Source organism: Prunus persica, chromosome G4 (genome assembly GCF_000346465.2).
Source record: "Prunus persica cultivar Lovell chromosome G4, Prunus_persica_NCBIv2, whole genome shotgun sequence".
Classification (NCBI taxonomy): domain Eukaryota; kingdom Viridiplantae; phylum Streptophyta; class Magnoliopsida; order Rosales; family Rosaceae; genus Prunus; species Prunus persica.
Window position 1 is genome coordinate 3983503 of NC_034012.1, and position 26376 is coordinate 4009878.

General features: G+C 37.9%; 2 protein-coding genes across 3 annotated transcripts; one reads left to right on the forward strand and one right to left on the reverse strand.

Annotated features, from left to right (window-relative positions):
- LOC109948932 lies at positions 1110–7274 on the reverse strand. 2 transcript variants are annotated; one of them, XM_020562851.1, is made up of 3 exons: positions 7150–7274; positions 4661–6315; positions 1110–4515 (listed from the first exon to the last, which is right to left on the reverse strand). In XM_020562851.1, the coding sequence occupies exon 3, from the start codon at positions 2550–2552 to the stop codon at positions 1371–1373; it is 1182 nt and encodes a 393-aa protein (XP_020418440.1). In that variant the 5' UTR covers positions 2553–4515; positions 4661–6315; positions 7150–7274; the 3' UTR covers positions 1110–1370. The 2 variants fall into 2 exon arrangements, with proteins under 2 accessions (XP_020418440.1, XP_020418439.1); XM_020562850.1 differs by having other exon boundaries at positions 1110–3603; positions 3819–6315.
- Positions 23269–25820, forward strand: LOC18780686 (probable 9-cis-epoxycarotenoid dioxygenase NCED5, chloroplastic). Its single transcript, XM_020562736.1, has one exon. It carries the CDS (start codon positions 23449–23451, stop codon positions 25300–25302), a length of 1854 nt encoding a protein of 617 aa, XP_020418325.1. The 5' UTR covers positions 23269–23448; the 3' UTR covers positions 25303–25820.

A 26376-nucleotide genomic window follows, 5' to 3' on the forward strand; every position in this document is an offset into this window, starting at 1 on the left:
AAAAACAGAACAATTTCCAATCGACAAAGAAAGAAAGAAAAGAAAAGAACCAAGAAGTTTTCTGTGATGGTTCCATAAAAATAATGCAATCAAGCCTAACAAGATCGTTTAAAAGAAACAAGGAAACAGCAACACACATGTTAATTAAATGCTCAAGTAAAAGAATTCTGATAGTCTGAGCACAGCTAACAATGCTTAATGTGGTCGAACTTTTTACTGCTCAAATATTCAAGCACAATAAACAGAAAACCAAAAGAAGGAGTAAACGAATTAAAGCTGGTACCAAATGCATCTCCAGGGCAAGCTGCTTTTTAACTAGTAAGGAGCTGTTGCTATCACTGACCCAAAAATTGAGGAAATGAGACCATTATGTCAAAAGAACAATGATAAGAAAGAGAGATGAATACATACTTGCAAAATAACTCAACAGCGTGCATACCATAGAATTCTCTGTGGGCATGCGACTGCAAAAGGTTTAAGAATTAACAATAACAAGCATTTCTGAGAAAGCAAGGAACATATACAAGTTACCAATACGACAGTACTTTACTCCACTGTATAACCTTATTAAAGATAACAGAAATGAACTTGTTGCTTTCAACTCATGTAAGATAAATCAGAAAATTCTATGCATAATAGAAGATATTAAAGAAAGAGGGAACCCAATACTTGAAAACCTTGTAGGATACAGACTAAAACTGTATTGGACAACACTAATCCAAGACGCACTTAAGGCTTAACCAAGTTTGAATTGGATCAATGACTTCACCAGTATTATAAAACCAAAATTCAAGGCGCACACTATAATTAGTAATAAACAAAAGAGGCACAGTCACAACAACCATATCTGTCTATTTGCCTAAAAAAACATTTATTTCAATATAAGAACTATTTGCAAGGAAATATAAATGAAAACAATGCTTCCCTGCTTTATTTGACACCTTCAATGTTAATTAACGGCAATTCCAAGGATAAAAAGGAGTATAGAATTAAATTATTGACATTGTTTAAGAACAAAAAGAAAATGATAGATTCAGTAAAAATATGAAGGCATTAATGAATAAATAAATAAAATTTTATTTTCATTTGAGCGAGAGAGAGAGAGTTCATTCCTTCTATCAAACCCATATATATATATATATATGTAATATATTCACTGCTAGAAAACACATTGTATAAACAAAGCAGGTATAAAGCTACAAATATAGAGATAGATCTAGATTTATTTGGCCTTCCTCTTTCGCATAAAACGACATACATGACCCAGAAAGGAGTTCTCCTCATCTTAAAAGAAATTTAAGCTCTCTCTTCCGAGGCTTATCTGTTTCCATTGTCACTTGGAGTTCTGTATAAATAAGACCAGTATGAAGCTACAGATGTAGAGAGAGATCGAGATCCATTTGGCCTTCCTCTTCTCCCGCATTAGAAGATATTCCTGCCCTGGAAAAGCAGTTCTCCACATCTTTAAAAAGAAGAAGCTCTCTCTTGGGAGGCTTATCGGTTTCCATTGACAACTCGGAGTTGATCTTAGGCCTTTTCCATTGACAATTCATCATCTCGGCACTTCCTCCAGCTTCACCTAAGCAGTGCCTCTTACCTCCTTTAGAGGTTAAGAGAATTTGTGTCTCGTACTGACCAATTTCACCTTGGTCTGAAGATTGACTGGGATGTGGAGGCTTATCTGTTTCCATCAACAACTCGGAGTTTTTCTTAGGCTTTTTTGATGGATTCATTATCTCATCAGCACTTCCTCCTGCTCCACCTATGCAGTGCTTCTTGCGACCTTTAGAGGTTGAGACAGTTTGTGTCTTATACCGACCAATTTCACCTTGGCCTGAAGATTCACTGGGATCTGGAGGCAAGGAACCAATAGTAATAGGTTCCTTGAAGCAAAGTGACTGTTTTGAGCTGAGATCTGGATGAAGATCAGTTACAGCATTCACAGGATACGGAATCATAACACAGTTGTGATCCTGAAAGCATGGCATGGCATTTGCAGAAAAGGATGGCATACCATCCCTAAAAGATCGAAATTGATCAGTATTAAACTGACAAACTCCATTTGAGACCAAACAGAATGGAGGATCCAAAGGAACACTAATTGGTACCATGCTAACAGAGGGAGCAGGTGCTATGAAGGATAAAGGTTTAGAATTTTGGATTTCAGCATGACCACTACTAGATGAACATTTTGGAGGCATAGCGCTCGTATTGTTCTCATAGAACCTGCTTATATTCACCCAGCTATTTTCATTTGAGTAGAGTCTCTTGGAGAAATCCAAAGGAGGGGTTACCTCACTGAAGAGAGGGCCTCCAGAAAAAATTTCAGGATGACGCATGCTGAAAGGTTGAGGACTATTGTTAGTAATGCTTACTGAGTTGCTGAAATGGCTAGGATAATTCCAGCTCCTCTTTGAGTTGATCTCTTCCTGATGAGCGCTAAGATGGCCCCCTAGAGCCTGGTGATTTTTGAATACTTTTTTGCAATACAAGCATTGGACACCCACATGCTTCTCTTCCTTTCCTTTGTCAGGGGTCAAAAGGAAATTCATTGTTGGAGCAAACACGGAGACCCTTAATGAAGCCTTTCAGAAGAAGGAAAAGAAGAAGAAGATAAAAACTAGCAGGAGCAGAAGCACAAACAATGAAGCGATGAAGAGGGCCTTGCTCCTTACCTCTATTGTATCAGTTTGCAGGGAAGCTACAGGACATAGTGGTTAAGAATAATAAATGGTAAACGACAATTCTCATAAAAGCGCATTTGAGAAAAGAACACACAGAATACAAACGGGAAAAAAAAAGTTGCCACGAAAAGCTCATGCAGGAGAAACTTTAAAGCAATCCTATCGGCAAGAATCTGAATGAAGAAGAGCCATTAATGCTTAAAAAAATCAACAATGCATGAACACCTTGCAAAACAAATGTCATAGAACTACAGATAGTACACCTGCTATAACCAGGGTCATGAAACAACCTGTCACTAACACCTTTTGCATCTGTTAGACGATAATATTGGAAATTGCAAGTCGCAAAGAAACGTAGAATGAAAACAGGTGCCTCAGTGTCATATTCAATACTTGTAAAATGCAGGCATAGTTCTTTCTTTAATAGCCTGCAATTCCCAAGGATTTCAGATAGTACCTCATTCCAGTTTTGAATGTGGATGTATAGTGAATAGAAACACAGGGGAGTGGTCACTCAAATGCCTCTGACAAGGTTTAATAATGTGAGACCAGAAATGCAGAGATCAATAGCAGTCAAGTACCCTTTAAGAGCAGAAGTTGATTAAGTCATCAATTTTGATAGTATTTGCTTGGCTATATCTGACAGCTCATAATCACCTTGTCTTAGTCCGCTGTAGTAAATTTGTGTTTAAATAACATTTTCCAAAGGAATATGTTTGAGTCCACTTCAGCTGTCTTGTATCATGTGTACCTTGGTTCACACATAATAAGTTTAGGACCTCCAATCTCTGTTCCTAGGACCTTTCTTTGCCAGAAACAACACCAGGTACGGCCTATTTTGGTGTATGTAGATATATACATAAGTACTGTGTGTGCACATATATCTTAAGTCATTTAGAAGCTCACGTACAACAGGATGCTGCAGTGTAAAAGCATCATTAGAGCTGAATTGGCCTTAACATCATAGAGTGCATAATCGACTCTTGGCTTATTTCTTTTTTTGCTCAAATCTCCTTTTGTCATTACATTTATTATAATTTCAGACAAGGTTAGATTACAATGTACTATGTCATTAGGCCAATGGTATGATAAGGGTATTATAACCATATAAGTATGAGTAAAACGTAGCCTTACTTGGTTTGATATTTTGGGTCGTAGTCCACTTTGAAACTCTCAATTGGGGAACTTTATTAGGATGTCTGTGCATGCATTCATGCACGTCTTTTTTATGCTTATCTGCATTTACATACATATATATATATATATAATATGCAGGTTCTGCAAACATATATAAGTTTGAAGATCATGATCTCACAGAAGACAATAGAGAATTGTCATTCATCAAACTTTGTAATTGTTAACAAACCAGCAGACAATAGAAACTTTCTAAATTAAAACTTGTTACCCAATATGAAAGACGTTTAATAACTAAACACTCAAATTAAACCTATAAGAACAAAATTGACACAACTCATAATCAAACTGCTAACATCCTAAGTAAGTCTAAGCAATTATAAAAATCCTCAAATATGGAATATTCATTTTCTCCTAATTTAAGGAGATTTTAGATCTGGCTTTTCTAATATATCTACCTACAGTTTCCTTCTTTCTTTCCATTTTTTTATTTTTTTATTTTTTGGAAAGCCGGGTTGACTTTAAGTGACCAAAATACTCTTGAAAAAAACAAAAAACATACAAACACAAAAATAGAATAGAGAGACAAGACTTACCTTCGCACACTGCCATTCTTCGCTGCTGGAGCAGGAAGGCAAAATAACATCTTTATCACGTGGCACATGGTAACATCTTTTGAGGGTAAGCCTACCTATCACTTTGCCGCAATAAAACAGGCATTTTATCACCGAAATGATGTACTGAGGATGTCAAAAGACTACTCAAAACCATAACAAGCCCAATTAATTGGGGTTTGAGTAGTTCTCGTCAATATCATTGATGATATCAAACTAAATACTGACCTTGAAACCATTTTTAGGTTGGATTCAAATTGTTTCAAGTAGCCTTTTCAAAACCATTTCAAATGTTACAATGGTTTTGGGTTCTATACTTGAAACATTTTCAAGCTGGCTCAAACGAGCTTTGATTAAAGTACTCAAAACCATGTTTGCATTCTTTGTTTCAAGTGCATTGCTTGAAGATATTTCGAGCTGGTTTCAAACCTTAATGTCAGTAAAGTAAGCATGAGATGATTACAACATTAGAAAAGATTACAATGCATTTTCTTTAGATAATAAATTACTGAAGTAACTTTAGGCTAATTCATGTTTCAGTTCTAGGTAGCACACTCACTTTCGGAATTGCTATGAAGAGTAATACGGTTCTTGTAGGTTTTACAGTAATGACCAGTTGCACCACATTTCCCACACTTCTGCGTAGACTGCTCTTCTCCAAGAGATTTAATTCTTTCCTTCTTGTGCCCTTCGCATGACCTCCGTGTACAGGAAAATTCTTTTGGTGATCCCCTGATATCTTCTAATGCACATTGGCTAGCCATCCAAGCTTTCCTATAACTTATATTCACCCCCAAGATCTTTCTGCAAATCCTCAACGATATCTTTTGGTTTGTATTGACACGGAACACCCTTGTACTTCGACTTTAATACTGACCAATAAGCCACCAGCTCACTTGTTGAAGACTGTGATGAATAGCATCTAATGAACAAGAATGGCGGCTATGATATCTTGTTATCATAAAATTCTCAGAGTCTGGAGACTTGTATGCATAGAGTTGTCATTCACACATTCAACTACAAATAGTTCTTTTGTGGACCTCTTCACTTTGAACTCAATTTTTTTTCCAATGCAGCAAGGCCTAACTTCTTCTGAATATCTCCCTCCGCGTTCAGTATCGCATTAACCCTTTTTCTGTGAGTTTAAGTGAATATCGAGCACAAGGTGGAGAATTAGGAGGATTGAGAGACACATCATCAAGTTGCATGTTGTCACAAGGCACATCAAATTGCAAGCTGTCATGAAGCACATTATCAAATTGCAAGCTGGCACGAGGCATCTCATCAAATTGCAGGTTGTCATGAGGCACATCATCATGTCGCAGGTTGTTATGTTCCACATAAACTTCTATATTATCATGCGGCTTATCATTTTCGAAATCATCAGGGATCAATCCATCACCACAATCCGAATTTGCTTGAGTCTCTGAAGTGAAGTCCACTGGCACTGGATCTGCATTGATTGCAATGGAATTTTGTTCTTCAGTTCAGTGTGCGGACCTCATGAATGAGATTTGGTAGTTTGAGTTGCAAGGCAGATTGGAACACGTTCAATACTCCCACTTCCCGAAACTAATACCCTACGTTCAACAGTAATGCACAATGGAATTTTCCAGTCTCGTGCAAGACTCTCATAAATCAAAGCAGTCACATCACGATTATCTACTACCTCCACGGGATAGGTAAGAGTTTTCCACAGTATACAGCCTTTATTACAACTCCATTACTCATTTGGATCTACTCTGACAATATCATGCAGTCTATCCTGAACATCCTCATAAGTAACTTTTTCAGCAACTAATGCCTTCATTTTACCACCCTTATATAAAGAATTAACCCACTTCCCATCATAATTAATCTAAATTGTCAACTTAGTCATCTTCCTGAAAATAAAAAATCCTTAAGAGTTAGCGACAAAAACAATTAGAAAAAATAAATTAACAAAATAGTTGCAAAACACATTTTTGAGAACTACTCTAAATGGTTTCTACTTTCTAGTAAGTACTCAAAACGGTATCTAGCAGCATTCATAAGACATTTAACAATTCGATGGTTTGACAGGCAACTAAATTATTAAAGGAAGTTCTAATGCAAGTAAAAGGGTTGTATATCAATCTGAACCAGGATCAGACAGGTCAGTGCCCCAGCTAGGCTAAGCCCATACACAGCAGATTTTCTCAAATACAGAACAAGTATAGTCATTCACTAACATAGAGAAAAACACACTCTTAGACACCCTATGATTGGTGGATGAATAAGTTGCCAATTGGAATAAGAATGTTGCACACAGATAAGTATACAACATCAAATGCATCAAGGCACAAAAAATTACAACTGATTAGAAAACCTATGGGCATTGATCTATGGACAAAAAAGGTCTACCCAGCTCTTGGATTGTCATTAGCTACAACTGGGATATGTTCTTTCATCATGGGCTTGCTGTTGCAAGCAAAGCTTATGTTATTGAAAGAATGTAGTTTGTGATTTAGGCCCAATCCAGTGGAACCCTAAAACCCTGCTACTCGACCCCTTTTTCCTACATTTTGCTTTTTAAACATCATCAAAAACCAATTTAGGCAGTGAGCGATTTCAATTATCACGTCCAAATCTAATCTGTTTTGGTGCAGAAGGGGGCAGAAACCCTAAAACAAATCAATTTGCATAATTTCATCCAACAAGATGAAAGCTTGAAATCAAGAAAGAGTAAGAATTTTTACCGACGCCGAAAGCCACAAACTTATGCTGACTAGGGTTGCGGTGAAGCCCGCGGCGGAGCTGACGGCGTCGTTTATAGGGATTTGGGTATGCAGGAAGCGGTTAAACGACGAGCATTGAGTAAGGGCGCCAGGGCTTGTTGGCAAAATAATAAATAAAAAAGGCGCCAAGGCTTGCCGGGTTCTGTAAGTGGGTTTGGAAATGGATATTTGGGCCTTATAATCTAGGTTTGTGGGCCTGGGTGACCCGTTAATCCCTCTAAACTATATTTCAATATTCAACCAAAAAAAACTATATTTCTGTTATAAATCAAGAGGAATTTGAGAGGAAATTGAGAGAGAGAGAAAGTAGATGTTTTCTCATTCATTTCTGTATATGTGTTCTGTGTTCATATTTCTGTGTATCTTTACAATGAAGGGTTCACACCCTTTTGTAGGCAGAGCTCCATCCAACAAGTGGTAGAGTAGGTAAAGCTCCATCCAACAAGTGGTGGGCTCCACCTTATTATTTACAACACTCCCCCTTAGAGACCACAAATGATACAGAATATGTCTCGTTAAAAACTTTGCCAAAAAAACTCAGTGGGACAAAAACTGGTCAAAGGGAAAAAGAGTACATAATCATGTGTAACATAAAATTCTATGTATATTGACGCGCGTGCGACACTGCCTCGTTAAAACCTTGCCATGAAAAATCCAGTGGGATAAAAACCTGGACGAAGGAAAAAGAGTACAGTGTTTGAAGATCTGTATTGATAGCACGCTCCCCCTGATGCTTGGCAAAATATCTTTAAGTCATACTGTTGATCACCTTTCTGAATATCGTAGTTGACACTGCTTCTGTGAGTCAATCTTGAGCGACACTGCCTCGTTAAAACCTTACCAGGAAAAATCCAGTGGGATAAAAACCTGGATGAAGGAAAAAGAGTACAGTGTATGGAGGTCTTTATTAAAACCACGCTCCCCTTTGTGAATATCTCCCCCTGAAAAATTTAGGACTAACTTTTGTCCAGTAAGCGACCATAAAAATTTTCTTAGTATACCCTAAACCCCTGAGCGACACTGCCTCGTTAAAACCTTACCAAGAAAAACCCAGTGGGATAAAAACCTAGATGAAGGAAAAAGAGTACAGTGTGGAGCTGAGCTCTATCTGGTCTAGTATACTTCCGAAAAATCCTTAAAGTGTCCAACGGATAATCCTCATAAAAATGCTTCAATACTTTCTTAGTATAAGCAAGAATCTCGTTGGCATAATGCTCGATTTTTAAGTCGAGACAAATATTAATGTGTTGCAATCACATTATAATCAATGTACTCACTGAGGTAATTTATGCATATTAATATTGAGTACAATTTTTGTGCTTCAAGCACATGTCCTTTAGGGACTTGCTTTATGCAATGTCAATCCTCTCAACGGATTTTGTTTAAAAGGGGATTAAACTTTATGACACATTATATAGCTTTAACCCAGCTATTTATACATCTTTAGGAAATCGCTTCTGGCGATATGCTCCGTGCATTTAATAACCCTTAAAGATAATATATTGGTCTCCGTAATTGTGTAATAAAGGGGCACAATTGAATCTGTAAATATGGAGAAAACCCAACATTCCTTGTTTCTGCCAGAAACAGTGTGTCATACAAAGTAGGTATATTCCCTTTTATTCCGAACACCCAAGTATAACTTTCAGTATTAACAAATTTTGGGGTTCGTATTGTGGGTTTGTTCTTTCACGTTCATTCTCATTTATAATGGAATTACCTCGTTCCATTTTGGCCAATGATATTGTCGACATTTAATAATTGAACGTGGTTCCAATCAACACAGCACATTGATGATTTGAGTAGCTACTCCAAAACCAAAAATTGTCATTCATCAATTCATGATCTCACAATTCTCATGTGCATGCGCATGCATCAATTATAAGCATTTCTTTGCTTTTGGGTACCCAAGCCACTTCATGGGGCTTTTATTATGTGAGAATGTGGATTATAACCTCCAATGGAGCCTTATTTTACCGTAGGGCGTGGATAATCTCTATTTAGAGAGTTGGAACATTTAGAACCCATATATCTGTCATGCTGCAGGCATGCCACAGATTAATACATACATGTCAATTAATTTCTAGGACTTTAACCCATATTATGGGACTTTAACCCATATAATTTGCTACGCATTAGGCGTGCATAATATCAATATTGACATGTCAAAGGATTGTCCTTTCGGGACTTCAATCCACATCATTTGCTACGCAACAGGCATGCATCATATTGATCACTGCTATACTCATATTCTGTTCTTATGGGACTTTAATCAGTGCAGTGTATTATCAATGTATCCAACTTACAATCTGTAAAATTTGCATTAATAATTCATGGATACATACAAGCCATTCTTTTGGAACTGACTTATCTTCCCATTTGGTTACCTTTCAAGATAAAATATCAAATAAGTATATAAGCATAAAATAACACAAGTATTGCTTACATCCTTAGGTGGGAGAAACTTTTCTCAAGTATCATTCAAGCTTGTATCGGCCCAGTAAATATAATGTAGCGCTTGATGATTTAGTTATATCCTGCAAGAGCAAAATCACAACTCTTTTCTATGTCAAAAACAAATAACCCTCAGAGTTAGGATCACTTCATGGATTCTTTCTTCATATATTCATTCTAAAGAAATAAAATCTCTTATGAACAGAGAGTTACAAAAAGAGAAAAAATGCAAAAATAATGTGATATTGATTGCAAGAGAAGGTAAGCAATCAAGGAAGGAAGCTGGTGGGAGCAGACAATAAGCTCTCATATCTCCTAGTCTAGAAGGACTTCCGGAGATTAGAGCATAAGATCGCCTTCACAGTTTCCTGATGTAGCGGAAACGTGATCAGGGATAGTCTTGCTTTCTGAATGGATGATCAGAGATAGTCTTGCTTCTCGGGCATATTGAGTGATCACTGATAAGAAAAATAAGTAGATATCGCATCACTAGGTATGGAGTAAACTGGATGTCTTCTGCAAAGAAAATTTCGTTAGTAACACATTTATACACAAATAAGATGAATAGGTAGAACTTGTGAATTTCAAATTAACCATAAGAAAATTGCGAGATTCTCGGGGTACTTTTGAAAAAGTAGCTCCGTGAAATCCGCAAAGCAAGATCGGCTTTTGATGAAAATAATACTTTGAAAACGCCGAAAGTGCCGACAAACATTAATGGAGGCCACGTGAAGTTTTGGAATCTGGGAAAGGAAAAGATAATATGTGGATCTGGGATAATATTGGGATCCTGGAAACTGTAACCATATTTCCTCCTATAGATATGGCCTTTGCAAAACTTGATTGGAGCAACTGCGTTTCAACTTGCTCTTTTCCTGTTATAATAATTGCGCACATTCTTAAAATTTGCACCTGTGGTTTTTACGTCTTTTCAAAATGACGGTTTGGAACTTTGTGCCTTATAGGTTCAAATAACCACATCGACTCTCCCAAATTTCATATTTCAACGTATGGGAGCCCGGAACTTTTGTCCTGGGCTAAACACAAACTCAGAATTTATTTGCCCTTTTCAAATGGACATGAAATATGAATTGAGTAAAAGCTACGATAATATCGTAATATAGTAGTGAAGAGCATTAACTACTATATACCCACAATCTCAAATTCGAGATTTCTCATAGATATATCAAAATGTGTGGGGAGCCTCAATTCATCATTTGAGGTTTATATTGATATTATCCATTTCACGGTGTATTCTTAACAACCGGAATTCACAAAATATATTTCTTACTTGAGGTGTCGATTACAACAGAATCGAACTTTATTAAATTCATCAATTTCTTATGCCAAAGAAATATGTGGCGTACCACAATTTGCAATAGTACCTCAAGAGTTGTCCATTTAATTGTTGGAACTTCAGGTTCTCAACACTGTTAGATTTTGAACTTCAGGCCAAAATCACATATTCTCATGGTATGGACATTCAATCCCCTTAGATTTTGAACTTCGGGCCAAAATCACATATTCTCATGGTATGGACATTTTTACAATTTTCTGTACATATTTCTGGACATCAAGTCCTTACATAATTGTCCATATTTTGAGGAACTTCTGGCATCTCATTTAATTGCTCATCCATGAGTTTAAGGAACAGCAGGTTCCCTTTTGAATATAGTGACGGTTTACCCAAAATGTTTAATATTTATGTATACGTCACTATTCATATATACGGCACTATTTATATACAGTACATTTGCCAGTACAGTTATCATCTATGTGTACGGCATTATGAACCAATACGGTACTGTTACATCATTAAGGAACCCCAGGTCCTTATTTACATGTCAGGGATCAAGGACCCTCAAGTCCAATCATATGTTTACAAAAATAGTACCGGAGAGACTGTCAACTCTCATATTAATATCATTATCAAGGATCTTCAAGTCCTGATGTAATTGTATGATGAGGATCAAGGAACTTCTGGTCCTGATCTGTATACTGTAAAAAAACTCATCATTCAAGTCCTGATGTAATTTGTATGATGAGGATCAAGGAACTTCTGGTCCTGATCTGTATACTGTAAAAAAAAACTCATCATACAGCACATTTAATCCATAAAATAAATTGCTGGTAAATAAATTACTGGTATGGACGATAAACCCGCACCATACATTTAAATAAAAGTAAAGGCGTGGACGATAAACCCGCACCACCCTTTTAAATAAATGTAAATGTGCAGTAAATTAAATTCATAAATTAAATTGCTTGCTGTATGGACATTAATCCCGCACCATACTTTAAATAAAATTAAATGTGCGGTAAATTAAATTCGTAAAGTAAACGTGCTTGTATGGGCACTAATTCTGCTCCATACATTTAAATGAAAGTAAAGGCGTGGACGATAAACCCGCACCACCCTTTTAAATAAATCTGTTGTATGGGTAATAAACCTATACCATACAGTAAATAAAATAAATAAAGGGGTTAAAACCACCACCGAATAAAATAAAGAAAATGTTAGTATTAATAACGGTCTCCCACTGATAATATGTTTAGTATTACCAAGGGTCCATTTTGTTAATGGTTAGTAATAGAAAAGCAGATAAATATAATAGGAAATAATAGGGAAGATCAGGGAGCAGAGATCTTATCGCTATTTATTATTCTTTCTTTCGGTGGGTCGGTGGGTTTTGCAGTGCTGAAGCATCTTTTTATTTTATGTTATTTTTCTTTTGCTTTCATCATTGCTGCGTGATCATTTGCTTTTGTTGAGCACTGAGAAGCAAGGGGTGGATTCTCTCATCAGATCTACCATCGACAAAGTCCTCGGTCTGGGTCTTGTTTTCACCAAGGTAATCAAGTGCCTCATGCCGCGGTTTGCGGTTCTCTTTGACTCTGATGCCACCATGGCCGGCCGGTTTCCGCTGCCGCAAAACACTTAAAAATCGAGGCATAAGGCTCGTTGTTTTCAATTGGGTTTAGCTTAATCTTGGCGAAGACCTCGTCGGTTTCTGGGTCCGCCATGAATTTGATGGAGGCCACTCTACAGAGAATGAGAGATGGGATTCTGAGGGAGGCTGATGGGTCTGAAAAACAAGAAAAGCCAGCATCTTTCGCTAAGACTCTGACCCAATCAGACGCTAACAATGGCGGTGGGTTCTCTGTACCCAGGTACTGCGCTGAAACCATTAAAATCGTCAAAGTCATCATCTTGGCTTGATGAGTTTCGAAGGAGCTGAAGAATCAGGAGGCACTGAGGTGGCCCAATAGAGATTCAGGTACAGCTCCCCTTTTGTCACGAGCAGCCTTGGCCGAGTACAGCTTCCAGACAAGACTCGGTCCTACCGACCCGATCTGATCGAAGAGTTCGTAGTCCTGGAGAGGTTTGGGTCCGGCGACTTGGATCGATTGCTGCGGGTCGCCGCGGCGCTTGGCCAGGAAAACGGCACGTCGTTGAGCTCGCTTTCGAGCGGCGTCCATTATGTCGTGGACCTTCTGTTCCGTCCTCCTTGCTTCGTGCCACAGAGCATATCGTCGTAATGGAGATTGGTGCCCGAATCGAGCGAGCCGGAGTTGGGCTCTTGTTGAAGAGCGCAAGGGAGGGGAGGTGGGTTTTGATCCAGTTCCTCCATGTCTGAGTGCTGCGCAGAATGCCTTTGCTTGATCGGTTTGTGGCCTCTTCTTCTTCGTTGATGTTGGGCTCTTCTGACAATGGTGCAAGCCTCCCCATGATCTCTAGTTTCTATGCTTCTGTTTTGTGTTTGTTTGCTCTGCTCTGCTCTGTTTTGGGGGGCGGCAGCAGAAGATGGCCATGTGGGTGTGTAGAGTAGTAGAGTGAGTGTGATAAGAAGAAGCTGGTTGAACAGCTGCTAAGGTTGCCAGAGATGCCATAGCCAAATAATTTGGTCTGCTCTGAGTCTCTGGCTAGCTAATTTTATTTTTCTTTTGTTCTTGTTTCAGTGGGGTTATTTTGAAGCAGTGGAGCAGCAGAGATGGATGGAATGAGAGATCTGGGTTTCATCAGAGAATTCAGCTGGTATTGTTTGAGCGAATTCGTGCTGATAACGTGTTATAAATCAAGAGGAAATTGAGAGAAAATTGAGAGAGAGAGAGAAAGTAGATGTTTTCTCATTCATTTCTGTATATGTGTTCTGTGTTCATATTTCTGTGTATCTTTACAATGAAGGGTTCACACCCTTTTGTAGGCAGAGCTCCATCCAACAAGTGGTGGAGTAGGTAAAGCTCCATCCAACAAGTGGTGGGCTCCACCTTATTATTTACAACAATTTCAATATTTTTATAAGAGAAAATTAATTTCTCTTGATTTTTTAAAATTTATGTCTGCTGAGGGTCCCTTTGGAGATACATAAGAAATGGGCCCATATGGGGGAACTTATAAAATTACTCAACACACCCTCATTCTCACTAATATATATGAACTCAGTTTTGTTGGTTACATTGGAGGGGGATCGAACCTAACTCATTACCTTATTCTTCCTCATCACTTGGACTAACCCCAAGTGATTCAATCGACCTCAATTTGATCCCAAAATAAGTTGGGAAAACAAAACCTTTAGACTAACTTTCATGTGTATTTTACTTTAGTTGCTTCTTGTATATTTGCTTCACGAGGTATCTAAAAGCCTCTCAAATCACCAAAAACATGAACCATACAATACAAACCAACCCAAAATGTGCAACATGCCCTCTAATAATTAGTATTTATTTTTTGTTTTTATACAAGCGATAATCTACTTTAAACTAATCTAAACTACCGAAAGGGAGATTTGAACTCGAGTACAGAATGAGAAGCACATCCATTTTAACCAACTTGGCTAAGTTCATGTTTTCAATTGGCATATATTGTTGGTGAGAGTGAGATTAACATGAACCTACATAGGGATGAAGCCAACCATACGTTCCAATTGGATTCAGAAGGGAAAAAGAGTTTTGGGTGTAGGACGAATGGGTCTTTTTAGTGGTTCAAAATGCTTCAAGTTTGTCCAACTAGGGTAGGCCCATGGACACAAGTTGCTTCTTGGTGGCTTGTGCTTCTTGTTATGTTGTGTTCGATCAGAGCAATAGTTTGTTTGTTTCAGTTACTCCAAGACCAAACTAGGGCCAAAGTTAGGCTATTGGTTGGCACTTGAGTTGAGCCCATCAAAGCAGCCAAGTGCCCTAATAAAGGTGATCACATGATAGAGCTAAGTTTGTTCTTAACACAAACACTGCCTAATTTGTGTTTGTATTTTGTTTTCCAGGCATCACAATCTGGTTGAAAACTTGGACATGACTTTAGAAGTGATTTGTCACCACACCATATATGGATATTTATTTTGCATTCAAATCATGTTTACAATTAATACAAAAAAACGTCCTTTCAAACTTGATTTTTACCGATCCATGCATCAATTTGAGCTCGAAATTCGCAGGCAATGTTGCGTATGGTAGGGGCAATATAATTTCATGATAAAGATGATAAGTTGTATTAATATCTAAATTTAGTTCAACTTTCTACTCAATGTGACCAATTTATATTCTGCGATGCTTGAGTGAATATATATACTTGTTTGAAAGGTAATGTGATATATAAAGAGATAAGTTAGGGTTTGTATAAACTGATTCTAGCCAGATACATTGTGACATGTCTGGTAAATGGTCACCTCCCTTACTAAATGGATGTCAATCTCACCTTCTATGATGTGCCCTTTCCTGCTCTCCTACTCAGTATTACTAGTGCCTCCTCATCTTGATCATCATATACAACTAGATATGCATTTGAATGACCTAAAATATTAGTTTAATTTTGTGCGAGCTAAAATTACTCTCCTCAAGAAATGTGTCCATTAGCACGGCTAAATTTGAGAAAGTAGAGCTACAATCAAGCGACATAGTTTTTCCATTTTCTTTTCATGATCGAAAGTGAATAAAATCATGAGATTATAGTGGGACTTGATGGCCAAGGCCTACCACGACAAACATGTCTTGTGCCTCGTTGTGACTAAAGACAAGCATAATGGAATGATAGTTGATCGTGGGAGAGAAACATTGAACATGAGACTTTGAGCTCAAGATTTCAATGTCTACATAAGACCAATTAACTCACCAACAAACAAATTATTCTAAACTATACTATAATAATCTTCTTGAATTCTTGCTAACTCGATCCAGCCACGTAGTGTTTTCTTATAGATACCCCCTCCCTCATTGTATGCAAGCGAAGATTTCAGGAGTTGGAATTTTATGCTCCAAATAATTTGCTTGTTAATTAAGTGTATCACCCATTAACCTTATTCTTTGCAAAACCTGGAGTCCATGCAAAAAGGTGTGCATATGCATGCATGACCTCTAAGCTTTAGACATGAATTCAGCTGGACATGTTCTATGATATACAATGGATATAGGACAATCTACACCGACTCCACTTTTACTTTATTAAAAAGAAGCAAAACATTCCTTTGGCATTTTGAGCATGGCCTCTCACAAGGCCATTAAATTCATATGGCAATTTAAATGTCACACAATATTAACCGTAGTTTTCAACGTGAAAAGATGAAAAAGACAATGCCATGGAAACCAATGTCGACACAATTAATTTGTCCATTGTTTTTTTCCTCATAAAGTATCCACTACCCCAATTTTCATTGCAATCATGGCAATTTTCGAGAAGACTCAAAATCAGCATGATTAAATTTTTGGGTAAATTTATCATGATCTGTTTAATAAATTGATGGATTTCGGATCAATCCATCAACCCGCTAAAATATTTATATAACTCATTTTAAAAAACAAATCATGGCGGGTCAACCTGCTAACGTGTTTCTTTATTTATTCCTCATTTTTCTATTTTTTTAAAATGTATTTTAGTTTCTACCACTTAGCGTGTCAATTTGATACACGACTCGTTAACCACACGAGAAATTAGCGGATCAAACATACACAACATGTTTATTAAACGAATCGAATTTAGATAGAGCATTCTTGACAAGTATATATCATAACACGACACGATCTATTGTCATTCACATCACATCAAATGTTCTGACATAGCTATAAGCTTATAATTACTTAATTTGATTTGACAAAGTAATTAATGAATTTTTTTTCCCAAAACTACTTGTAGAAAATGGAAAATCGACATGTACACGGGAGGTATAAAATGGAAATATGACCTGGATTATTGATGAGTTTACAGGAAGGAAAGGGTGTGCAAGTGGAGAGAGGACTATCTCATTCTGGGTGGTGACAGCAAGACAAGTGACATGGAGTTTAATTTAGGATTATATATGTGGCTGGCCTGCCCCCTAGGGCTTGTTGCGTGTGGCTTGCCACTGCTTTTGCCAGTTATAATATAATATAATATGCTGTAGCCTGTAGCCTGTAGCCACACCACATAATAGTTGTTTTTTGTTTGGTCGAAGCCACATAAGATGTTGATGTGGGATTCGTTTGACGTATGCGCAACTTGGTTTCTCCACAATCCTCGGGTCCAATTGCAAATGGAAAACCATCCAACAACACTTTGTTTGTCCATTCAACTTGGCAGGCAATAACACAACTTATATGATCACCACTTTTCTCCTGAAAATTTTGGTCAATTCATTGCACAATAAACCCCCCATGCAGGATATTACATAATTGCACCATTTTCACCGACTGATTCTCTCTAGGAAATGAGATGGGATTTTGACCCCAAAAGATGCATTAGTATTGTCCCGGAATTAATGCATTTTGTTCAGTCTGACAATATAAATATTTATTTCGTAATATAAGTCGGACAAATTAAAGCATTACCGATATCGATATATATAGGACCTAGCTGACTGGTTTGTGACTTCTAACGACTACTGGCCTATACATTGAATATTGGTGGATGCTTTTTAATTGAAGAGAGCAATAGAATAGCTCCCAGTTTAAGATTTGTGGTTCCCAGAATCCCAGATAGTCAGATACCATTGGTGTGGTTCATGCACCACGACGAATAAAAACCTAATTGAGTAGACTAATTATGCACAAGACAAGCAAGAAAGAAAAAGAAAAGTGGTTGGAGTGGAAATTTAGCAAACTGATCGAGAAGGCTAAGCACTTTTATGAAGAGAGGGGTGGTGGAAAAGTAACATATATATGGCTAAAGAATAACGTACGAAACTCTTGAAATATATATATAGAATACGTGATTTGCTCGAACACACCTACAGACAGAGAATCTGGCAAATATATCATTGGAATATTTTGTGTTGCAATCAGTCCTCCTATAATAATTAATTGGAAAAGTTAATTAGACTAATTAGATTTGACAATTTGCAAAACAACATCAAATTAAAGATGCTCTTCTTAATTGAGATCATCAAATGTCTAACCACTTCTCCCCCTATATTCCATGCATTATACATCCCATGTGATGTGCTACCAACTTCAATCTTCTCTCTCTCTCTCGGTCAAAAGGGGAGAGAGAGAGAGAGAGAGACTAAAAAGGAAGATTACTGGTATGGCAATAATTGTATATTATAGTTAAGTAACTATTTAGTTAATTACTTAATAAATTCAAAAGAAAGAGGTGTAGTTAGGTAGGTCTTGGCAGTTGGTAGTTTATTTCCGATCAGTCAGATCGGTTGGGGAATCTGTTAATTATTTATAGAGGTCCATGTGTGGACCATCTTCTTGCAATCGCCAATCACCAATTATATTCTATATCAGTATTGAAACAAAGAGCAAGAGAGGACCACATGATTTGCATCCCAATATGCATACACTGTGCTCCAGTGAGCTTTCTGTGGAAGAAATTTCTATAAATAAATCAAAAAGTTTGGAAAAAGAGAGTTTGGCAGGCATTGGGCAAGTATTCTCCACATACCTAAACTTTGATTTGCATAATCTCTACCTGCCAAACTATTTAGAAAAAGAAGTTAGGGAAAACCAGAAGGGGTTGTGTCAAAAGGCAAGGGACTTTTCTTGCTTTCCAATATATTAATAAAACTTACTAATAAATGTTAATCTTTGTAGTTAGGCCGACATTAACTTTTTAAAGTAGTCAATCTTCATTATCCCACTTTATTTATACAATAATTAACATGGCATTTCATTCAACACCATAGCCAATTAGACTTGAGTATTCCTTAATTGTTGGTTACTAATGAAAAGGAAACAAAAGGATTAGATACATTTATTAATGTAGGAGAGCATTAATCATGTTATCTACCACGTCACTGATTGTTTAATAAATTTTTAGTCACTGATTGTTTAATAAATTTTTAGTATGACTGTCACACCGCACTTAAGTTACGAAAATTTCTAAACAAATTAACTAGAGGTCATATGTCTAATGTGGGTGTACACATGGGCAGCCATGTGTGCACGTGGAAGTAATGAAACCAAACACTCTTGCATGCTTAATATATACAATCTAAACCAAACAATTATATGCACTTTTTTTTGGGAGTGATTCTTCCTAAATCGTTTTCACTTGTTGATTGATTCAGATTGGGAAAAGTTTTGTCCATATCTGTCGTACTACTATTGTAATGGCTCTCTTGTCTGTTTCATCTAATAAACTTCTATCATTTTTTATTAATAATATTTATAAATAAATAAAAAACAAAGTTATTAGTTATATATTATTATCGTATATTTCCTTATCAAGTTTCATTTAATTAAATTCAAGCTACCACATATATTTCTAGCAACAACAACCGAATTCTTGATTGCTATATAATTATTTATTTCTCAACTTTCCTTCTTTTCTTTTCTTTTCTTTTCTTTAAATTATTGTTTCCTTTTACTTGCTTTGGAATCATATTTGCATTGCACATCTTAAATAATATTGTTAACTTGTCATCATTTGAGACCACTTTCTTAAATCTGAATTAATGCTGCATGTTCTTGGTTCTTTGCAAGATCTTTTCTTGGTGATCATTGTGCATTCCATGTGCCAACTGCTAACTACCACAATAACCAACTTCTTGATTTGATATAATCATGTTTCTGAGCTTTAACCCCAACCATTAACTCATTATTGATCCATGTTATAATTATAATAAGGGGTTTTATACGGTTTAATTAATTAAACTTTCGAGTGCTAACATGTGATTTGTCCGGCTTTATTGATCGCAAACTTAGTTATCTTAAGCTTTTAGTGATTATGGCTAATCCACTCAACTAATTAATCTTTAAACATACGCGTAAAGCCTTATCCAAGATGGTGCTCCTCAAATCAATCACTAAAAAAATAATTTGATCCACACTACTACTGCGTAAAACCGAAAGCAAAGAGTTTGATTAATTTCTCTTCCTCTTTCCAAAATCAGGGTTAGTGTCCACTTTGTTTAAATACCAAAACCGAATATAAAATTAACAATTCATTGCCTCCAAGGTCGGTAGCTGTGATCACCACGTGCTGTAGTAGAAGTACCTTTGTCCCTGTATTGTGAAGCAATTGGTCTGGTTCGTCATTATCTCAAGGCCAATCAGATGAGCTCTGGACATGGCCAATGAAGGTTAAAATGTCATGTCGTTTTACAAGTGGATTGCAACATTTTCCTTCAATAGCTTTCCATTGTTTGAACGAGTGTGAAAACCATTTTGTTGTTGTTGTTGTTGGCCCAAGTTAAAATCCAATATATGTAGGGTATGAAATAAATCAGATTGATTTTTCGATTAGAGTCCAGTAGTCGAAAGTATCACTAGCTTACAACGTCTAAAATATAAATTAGGATGGTTACGAAACACCATTATTTTCAATCACCTAAGTCATTCTGTGAAACCCTAATGACTCCATTTTCATCTTCTGTTTGCAAAGCTACAACTTCTAGCGATCACATGGAAACCATTAATTGCTTCTCCAAGCTGTGCTGTGGTACCATTTGTCCCTGATTTGTGAAGCAAGTAATTGGGTGGTTTGTCATTGTCAAAGCCAATCAGATCCACATGAGCTAGCTGGGGACAAGGCCTCCTATATATATGGCCAAACAAATGTCATGGCTTTTCACAAGTAGACCGCTACATTTTCCTTCATTGGCTTCGACTTGTTTTAACCAGTAACAGCCATTCATTTATATATAAACATATGCATATATACTGGCATATTTAGCAATCTCTGAATTTGGAAGACTTTATTTGTTTTAATGCAAAATATATATATAATTAAAATAATAATGATCTTGTACTATTAACTTTTTTGCAACTTGTATGTTGGAGTTTACTAGGATTGCCATGCAATTGCTCACCATTTTCATCATTGATTTCACCAATGGTGTTTGTCGCTGACCCCATCTGATATTGTCTTTCAGATGTGTCCCAGTCACTTTGATTTATGTTCTCTTGGACGGATCGATGTACTAATTTTAAACCTCGCATCTTGCACCAAAAATTCAAACTTAATTTTACTTCCATTTCAGAAAAAGTTAACTATATATATATATACTTTTTGTTTTTGAGCACAAATGATAGTTTGAATTACGGAAATGGAGTTTCTCACATACACTATCAAGGTGTTATGGGATTCGAACCTGAGATCTCTAAACTGCAAATAAAGAGCTTTTTTCACTCCTCCAACAAGTAATTAACTATATATATATATATATACACTTAGTTATTGATCTTGGTCATATTTATTTAGGAAGGAGATTTCATAAGTATTAGAATATATGATTGCCCCCTAGGATACCTTAATAGCTAATAGAGTTCAAGCTTCATTAGAAATTATATGTAAATTGCTTCAATTATTAATTATAATTCAGTCAAAAAGAAAAGAAATTATTAATTAAAGAAGACAGTCCCCACTTTAGCCAGGTTAGGTTTGAAGTTTGATACATATATGTCTTCTCCAAGAGCGAAAAAGAAAAGAAAAAAACAAACCATATTAAAGTAGCTTACATTAATCCAATGAAGAGTGGAGAGATGAAGTGAAGTACCATCAGCCATCTTTGTCCGGTGGCCCTCGACAGTGCCTCCGGTGGCTTAGATATTGGACAGCAACCAGAATATATATATATATATATATATATATATACACAAATTCCTAAAATACAAAACCAGCCACCAAATTACCCACCTTCATTTCATCAATTAATGCCATTATCTAGCATCAGCCCACATTTGTATACTACCCATGTGATATGTCTATATCATATGTCACATCAATTAAATCAATGAAGTATATTTTAATAAAGAAAAAATAAGGTGTTAATCATATTAATTAGGCAGATGATTGGTAATTACACAGGACATTTTCTAGATTAACCATCAACATGGGCCTGCTAGTAATGGGTATCGAACTTGGTTGGGACTCAATGCACAGCTCGCGCTTTATCAACTGAACCAACCCATATTGGCAATTCGGTTGGGATTTTAAAATGTAAAGAAACAAAAACTATATGATATGTATGACAAAAAGAAAGTATTGAATTAAATCAATGGGCACAACATAAATAACAAGAAAATGGGTAGCTGGGACGTGCTAGTCACATATATAAGGGGCCATGGATGTTGATACAGAGCATGAAATAGACCATGACAGCCCTCATATTCATAACATGTTCATCGACAATGGGTAGTGAAAAATGCTAAAGAAATCGTAGTAGTTTGGGGTTTGTTTGGCAGTATTTTTCGAAGTAGTAATAAATCACTTTTTAGTGGGGATAGTTCTTCTTTAATAAACACTTTTAAATGTTTATAGAAAAGTACCGACATTTTTTAATGAAGTTTATGTTGTTTTACTAATAAAAGCAATTATAGCAAAAACACTTATCATCATGCGTTCTTTCTTAGAAAACACTACTCTAAACGAGTCATTAATTAACTTGTGTAGTTGTTGTTATGACTGATTGTTTAGATAACATATCAACAATCACTTTATATTCTTTAACTAATGTAATCTAAAATGTGGCATCCTTAACATTATTTTTAGATTTATAATATATATTATATGTATAGATTTTCTTTTATGCAGACGTTGGGACGTTATTATTATGTGGATACCGTATATTTTTTACTTACTATCTTTACTTTTCTCTATATTATAATAGCATCTATACAATAATAACGTTAAAACGTGAGAATGACATCATGACGTCCGTATATAAGAAGAAATGTATATATGCGTGTGATGTGGGGGAGAAATGTGGGGGGCAAGTGATTTGACCAAGATTTTAATGGTGGAAAGAGAGCAGAAAACGGCCACGTGGGGTAGGGTAACCAAACCAACCATATGACTCATGAGTCCTCAAGAGGGAGGTACGCGGAGTTGCATAAAAAAAAGGGCATCACTTGGACATGGAGTGGAGATGACTACTGCTCACTATCTCCATTTATGTGTTTCTCACACTATTTTTTGCTATTTTTGTGGGTATGTATATATAATGTTTGGTCTTATTTTTTTATTGGTTCCTAATTCCAAAACCCCATCCAATTATATTACAATGTTTTTTTAATATAATATTTTTCTTTTTGTTTGGAAAATAAAAATAAAAATAAAATTGGGATTGGACCCTCTCTCGAATGTCAATCCCCAATTGCCCTTTCCACCAATCCAACACTATACGTGGCCTTCTCTCAAGATGTCTGAGGTGGACTGGACCCTCCCTCCCTCACAAGCGAACACTTCTTCTTTTAACCTCCCTCTCCACAACTCTATTTATACTCCACATTTCCTCTTCCTTTCTCCCCCAGACCTCACTCCCTCCCTCTCTCGCTTTCTCTTTCTCTCTTTCTTCTCTTCGCTTCTTCAAAATTCGAATCCGAGAGAGCAAATCTTTATCTGAAGCAAAAACACAAACACGTTGCGTGCATACATACATACACAACACAGCTATGGCTGCTCTTGGAAAAGCACCCAACTCTAATAGTTGGGCTACCTCTACAGCCCAAATGCCTCACACTCTCCTCTCTTCCTCCTCTTCTTCTCTAGTGGATCCTATGGGCTTCCCAAAAAGGTCCATCTCCTTGAGAAAAACACACCCCAAAGCAGCAACTCGCAGAACCACCAGCATTCACTGTGCTTTACAATCTCCCTCGGTTCTTCACTTCCCAAACCAACCTTATAATCGACCAATTATTACCAAGGAAGCCACTTCTCCAAAACCCAACAACAGCACCCACCATCATCACCAACCTCCACAGTGGAATTTACTACAGAAAGCGGCAGCCATGGCCATAGACATGGTCGAAGGCGCCTTGGTCTCCCGCGAGCGCCAAAACCCACTTCCCAAAACCTCTGACCCACGAGTCCAAATCACCGGAAACTACGCTCCCGTGCCGGAGCAACCTGTCCGCCACTCCCTACCCATAACCGGCACCATCCCAGAATGCATTAACGGCGTCTACGTCCGTAACGGCGCCAACCCTTTATTTGAGCCTGTCGCCGGCCACCACTTGTTCGACGGTGACGGCATGGTGCACGCCGTCACCATAGACTCCGGGTCGGCCAGTTACGCCTGCCGGTTCACCGAAACCCAGAGACTCGTCCAAGAACGCGAGTTCGGGCGACCCGTTTTCCCCAAGGCCATCGGCGAGCTCCACGGACACTCCGGCATCGCCCGCCTCCTCTTATTTTACGCACGTGGGGTTTTAGGCCTCGTCGACAAAAACCACGGCACTGGCGTCGCGAACGCCGGTCTGGTCTATCACAACGACAGGCTGCTGGCCATGTCGGAGGACGACTTGCCGTACCAGGTGCGAGTCACGAAATCCGGCGACCTCGAAACGGTCGGTCGTTACGATTTCAACAGCCAGCTGGGGTCCACAATGATCGCCCACCCGAAGGTCGACCCGGAATCCGGCTCCCTCTTCGCCCTCAGCTACGACGTCGTTCAGAAACCGTATCTCAAGTACTTCCAAGTCTCTCCAGACGGCACAAAATCCCCAGACGTCGAAATCCCCCTAGCGGGGCCCACCATGATGCACGACTTTGCGATCACAGAAAATTACGTGGTAATCCCGGACCAGCAGGTGGTGTTCAAGCTGCAGGAGATGATCACGGGAGGCTCCCCCGTGATCTACGACAAGGACAAGATGTCGAGATTCGGAATTCTCAAGAAGAATGCCAAAAACGCTGACGACCTGGTGTGGGTGGACTCCCCCGACACGTTCTGCTTCCACCTGTGGAACGCGTGGGAGGAGCCCGAGTCAGACGAGGTTGTCGTGATCGGGTCCTGCATGACGCCGCCGGACTCCATCTTCAATGAATGCGACGAGAGCCTCAAGAGCGTGCTGTCCGAAATCAGGCTCAATTTGAAAACCGGCGAGTCGACACGGAGGGCGATTCTGTCGGAATCGGAGCATGTGAATTTGGAGGCGGGAATGGTGAACCGGAACCGGCTCGGGAGGAAAACCCGGTTCGCGTACCTCGCAATTGCGGAGCCGTGGCCGAAAGTGTCGGGCTTCGCGAAGGTGGATGTTTCTACCGGAGAGGTAAAAAAATTTATATACGGTGATAAAAAGTACGGCGGCGAGCCGTTTTTTGTCCCGAATGCGGAATTGGGTTCATCGGAGGACGACGGGTACATAATGACTTTTGTGCACGATGAAAAAACTTGGAAATCGGAGCTCCAGATTGTGAATGCGGTAAATTTGAAACTGGAAGCGACGGTGAAATTACCATCAAGGGTCCCGTACGGATTTCATGGGACGTTTATAGAATCAAAGGACTTGGCAAATCAGGCATAGCCTAGCCGACTGTTTAATAGTGCTTGGTGGTTTTGCTGCTGTTGGTGGTGGCGGCGAAAATAGGAAGGGAGAAAATTACCAGAGGGATGGTAGAGAGAGAAATGGTCCCCGGGATTTCTCCTGGAATATTTAAAACCCTAACAACTTTTTTGTTTTTGTTAGGCTGTAGCTTAGCTTGTAACTTTTTTTTTTTACAGTCTTCTTTGTTTTGGTGACTGTAACTTTTTTTGATCGTCATGAACCAGCTTGTAGCTTTTGGACTGTAGGTAGCTTTTGCGAGCTCAGCTGGTTTATGTTTCTTTTTCTTTTTTTGGTCGAAGTTTATGTTTCTTCTTCTTCTTCTTCTTTCAGTGTAATATTATATTAATGGAGAAGATCTCTCTCTCTCCTCTCTCCTCTCTCCTCTCTCCTCTCTCCTCTCTCAGCTTTTGCTCTGTTGTAAAGGAGTAAGAAATTTACAGTTTTACGTAACATGGTTGGCGTTTTGTACATATATATATGATTCTTACTTTTGCAAATTGTATCCGACCGACAATAATTAGGTTGACCAATTGTGGACACTGTTCATGTTTCATTTGCAATTCCAATGACTTTTACTTCAGGGTTTACCCGAGTTGAACCGGGCAGCCCGGGAACATTTTGAATTTATTGTCAGCACAAAGCCCGAAATACCCACCAACCCAACGGTCGGTTCCAAAGCTTTTTTGGCCTTTTCCCCCGACCAATTAACCACGGTCGAAGCCAACATCAACGCCTAACCTTTGGGCAAGAGCAGAGGAGAGAGAGGAGGTAAGAAGGATATGATGGAATTGCTTAGTTTCTGCATGGCTTCTCTTAATCCCATTCGAACATAATTAGCTTTCATGGAAGAACTCTTGCAATCTAGTCCACACAACGTAATCTAATTATTGGCTAAAAACCAAATCTTCGAACATGATTCCTATGACTAACATGGATCAATGATTATCGGGTTTGCAAGACAACTAATGATACATTACAAAAAATATCTTGTATCTGATAAGATAACGTACAACGTGAATTCTCGCTGGTAACTCATGCGTACGCGATAGATAA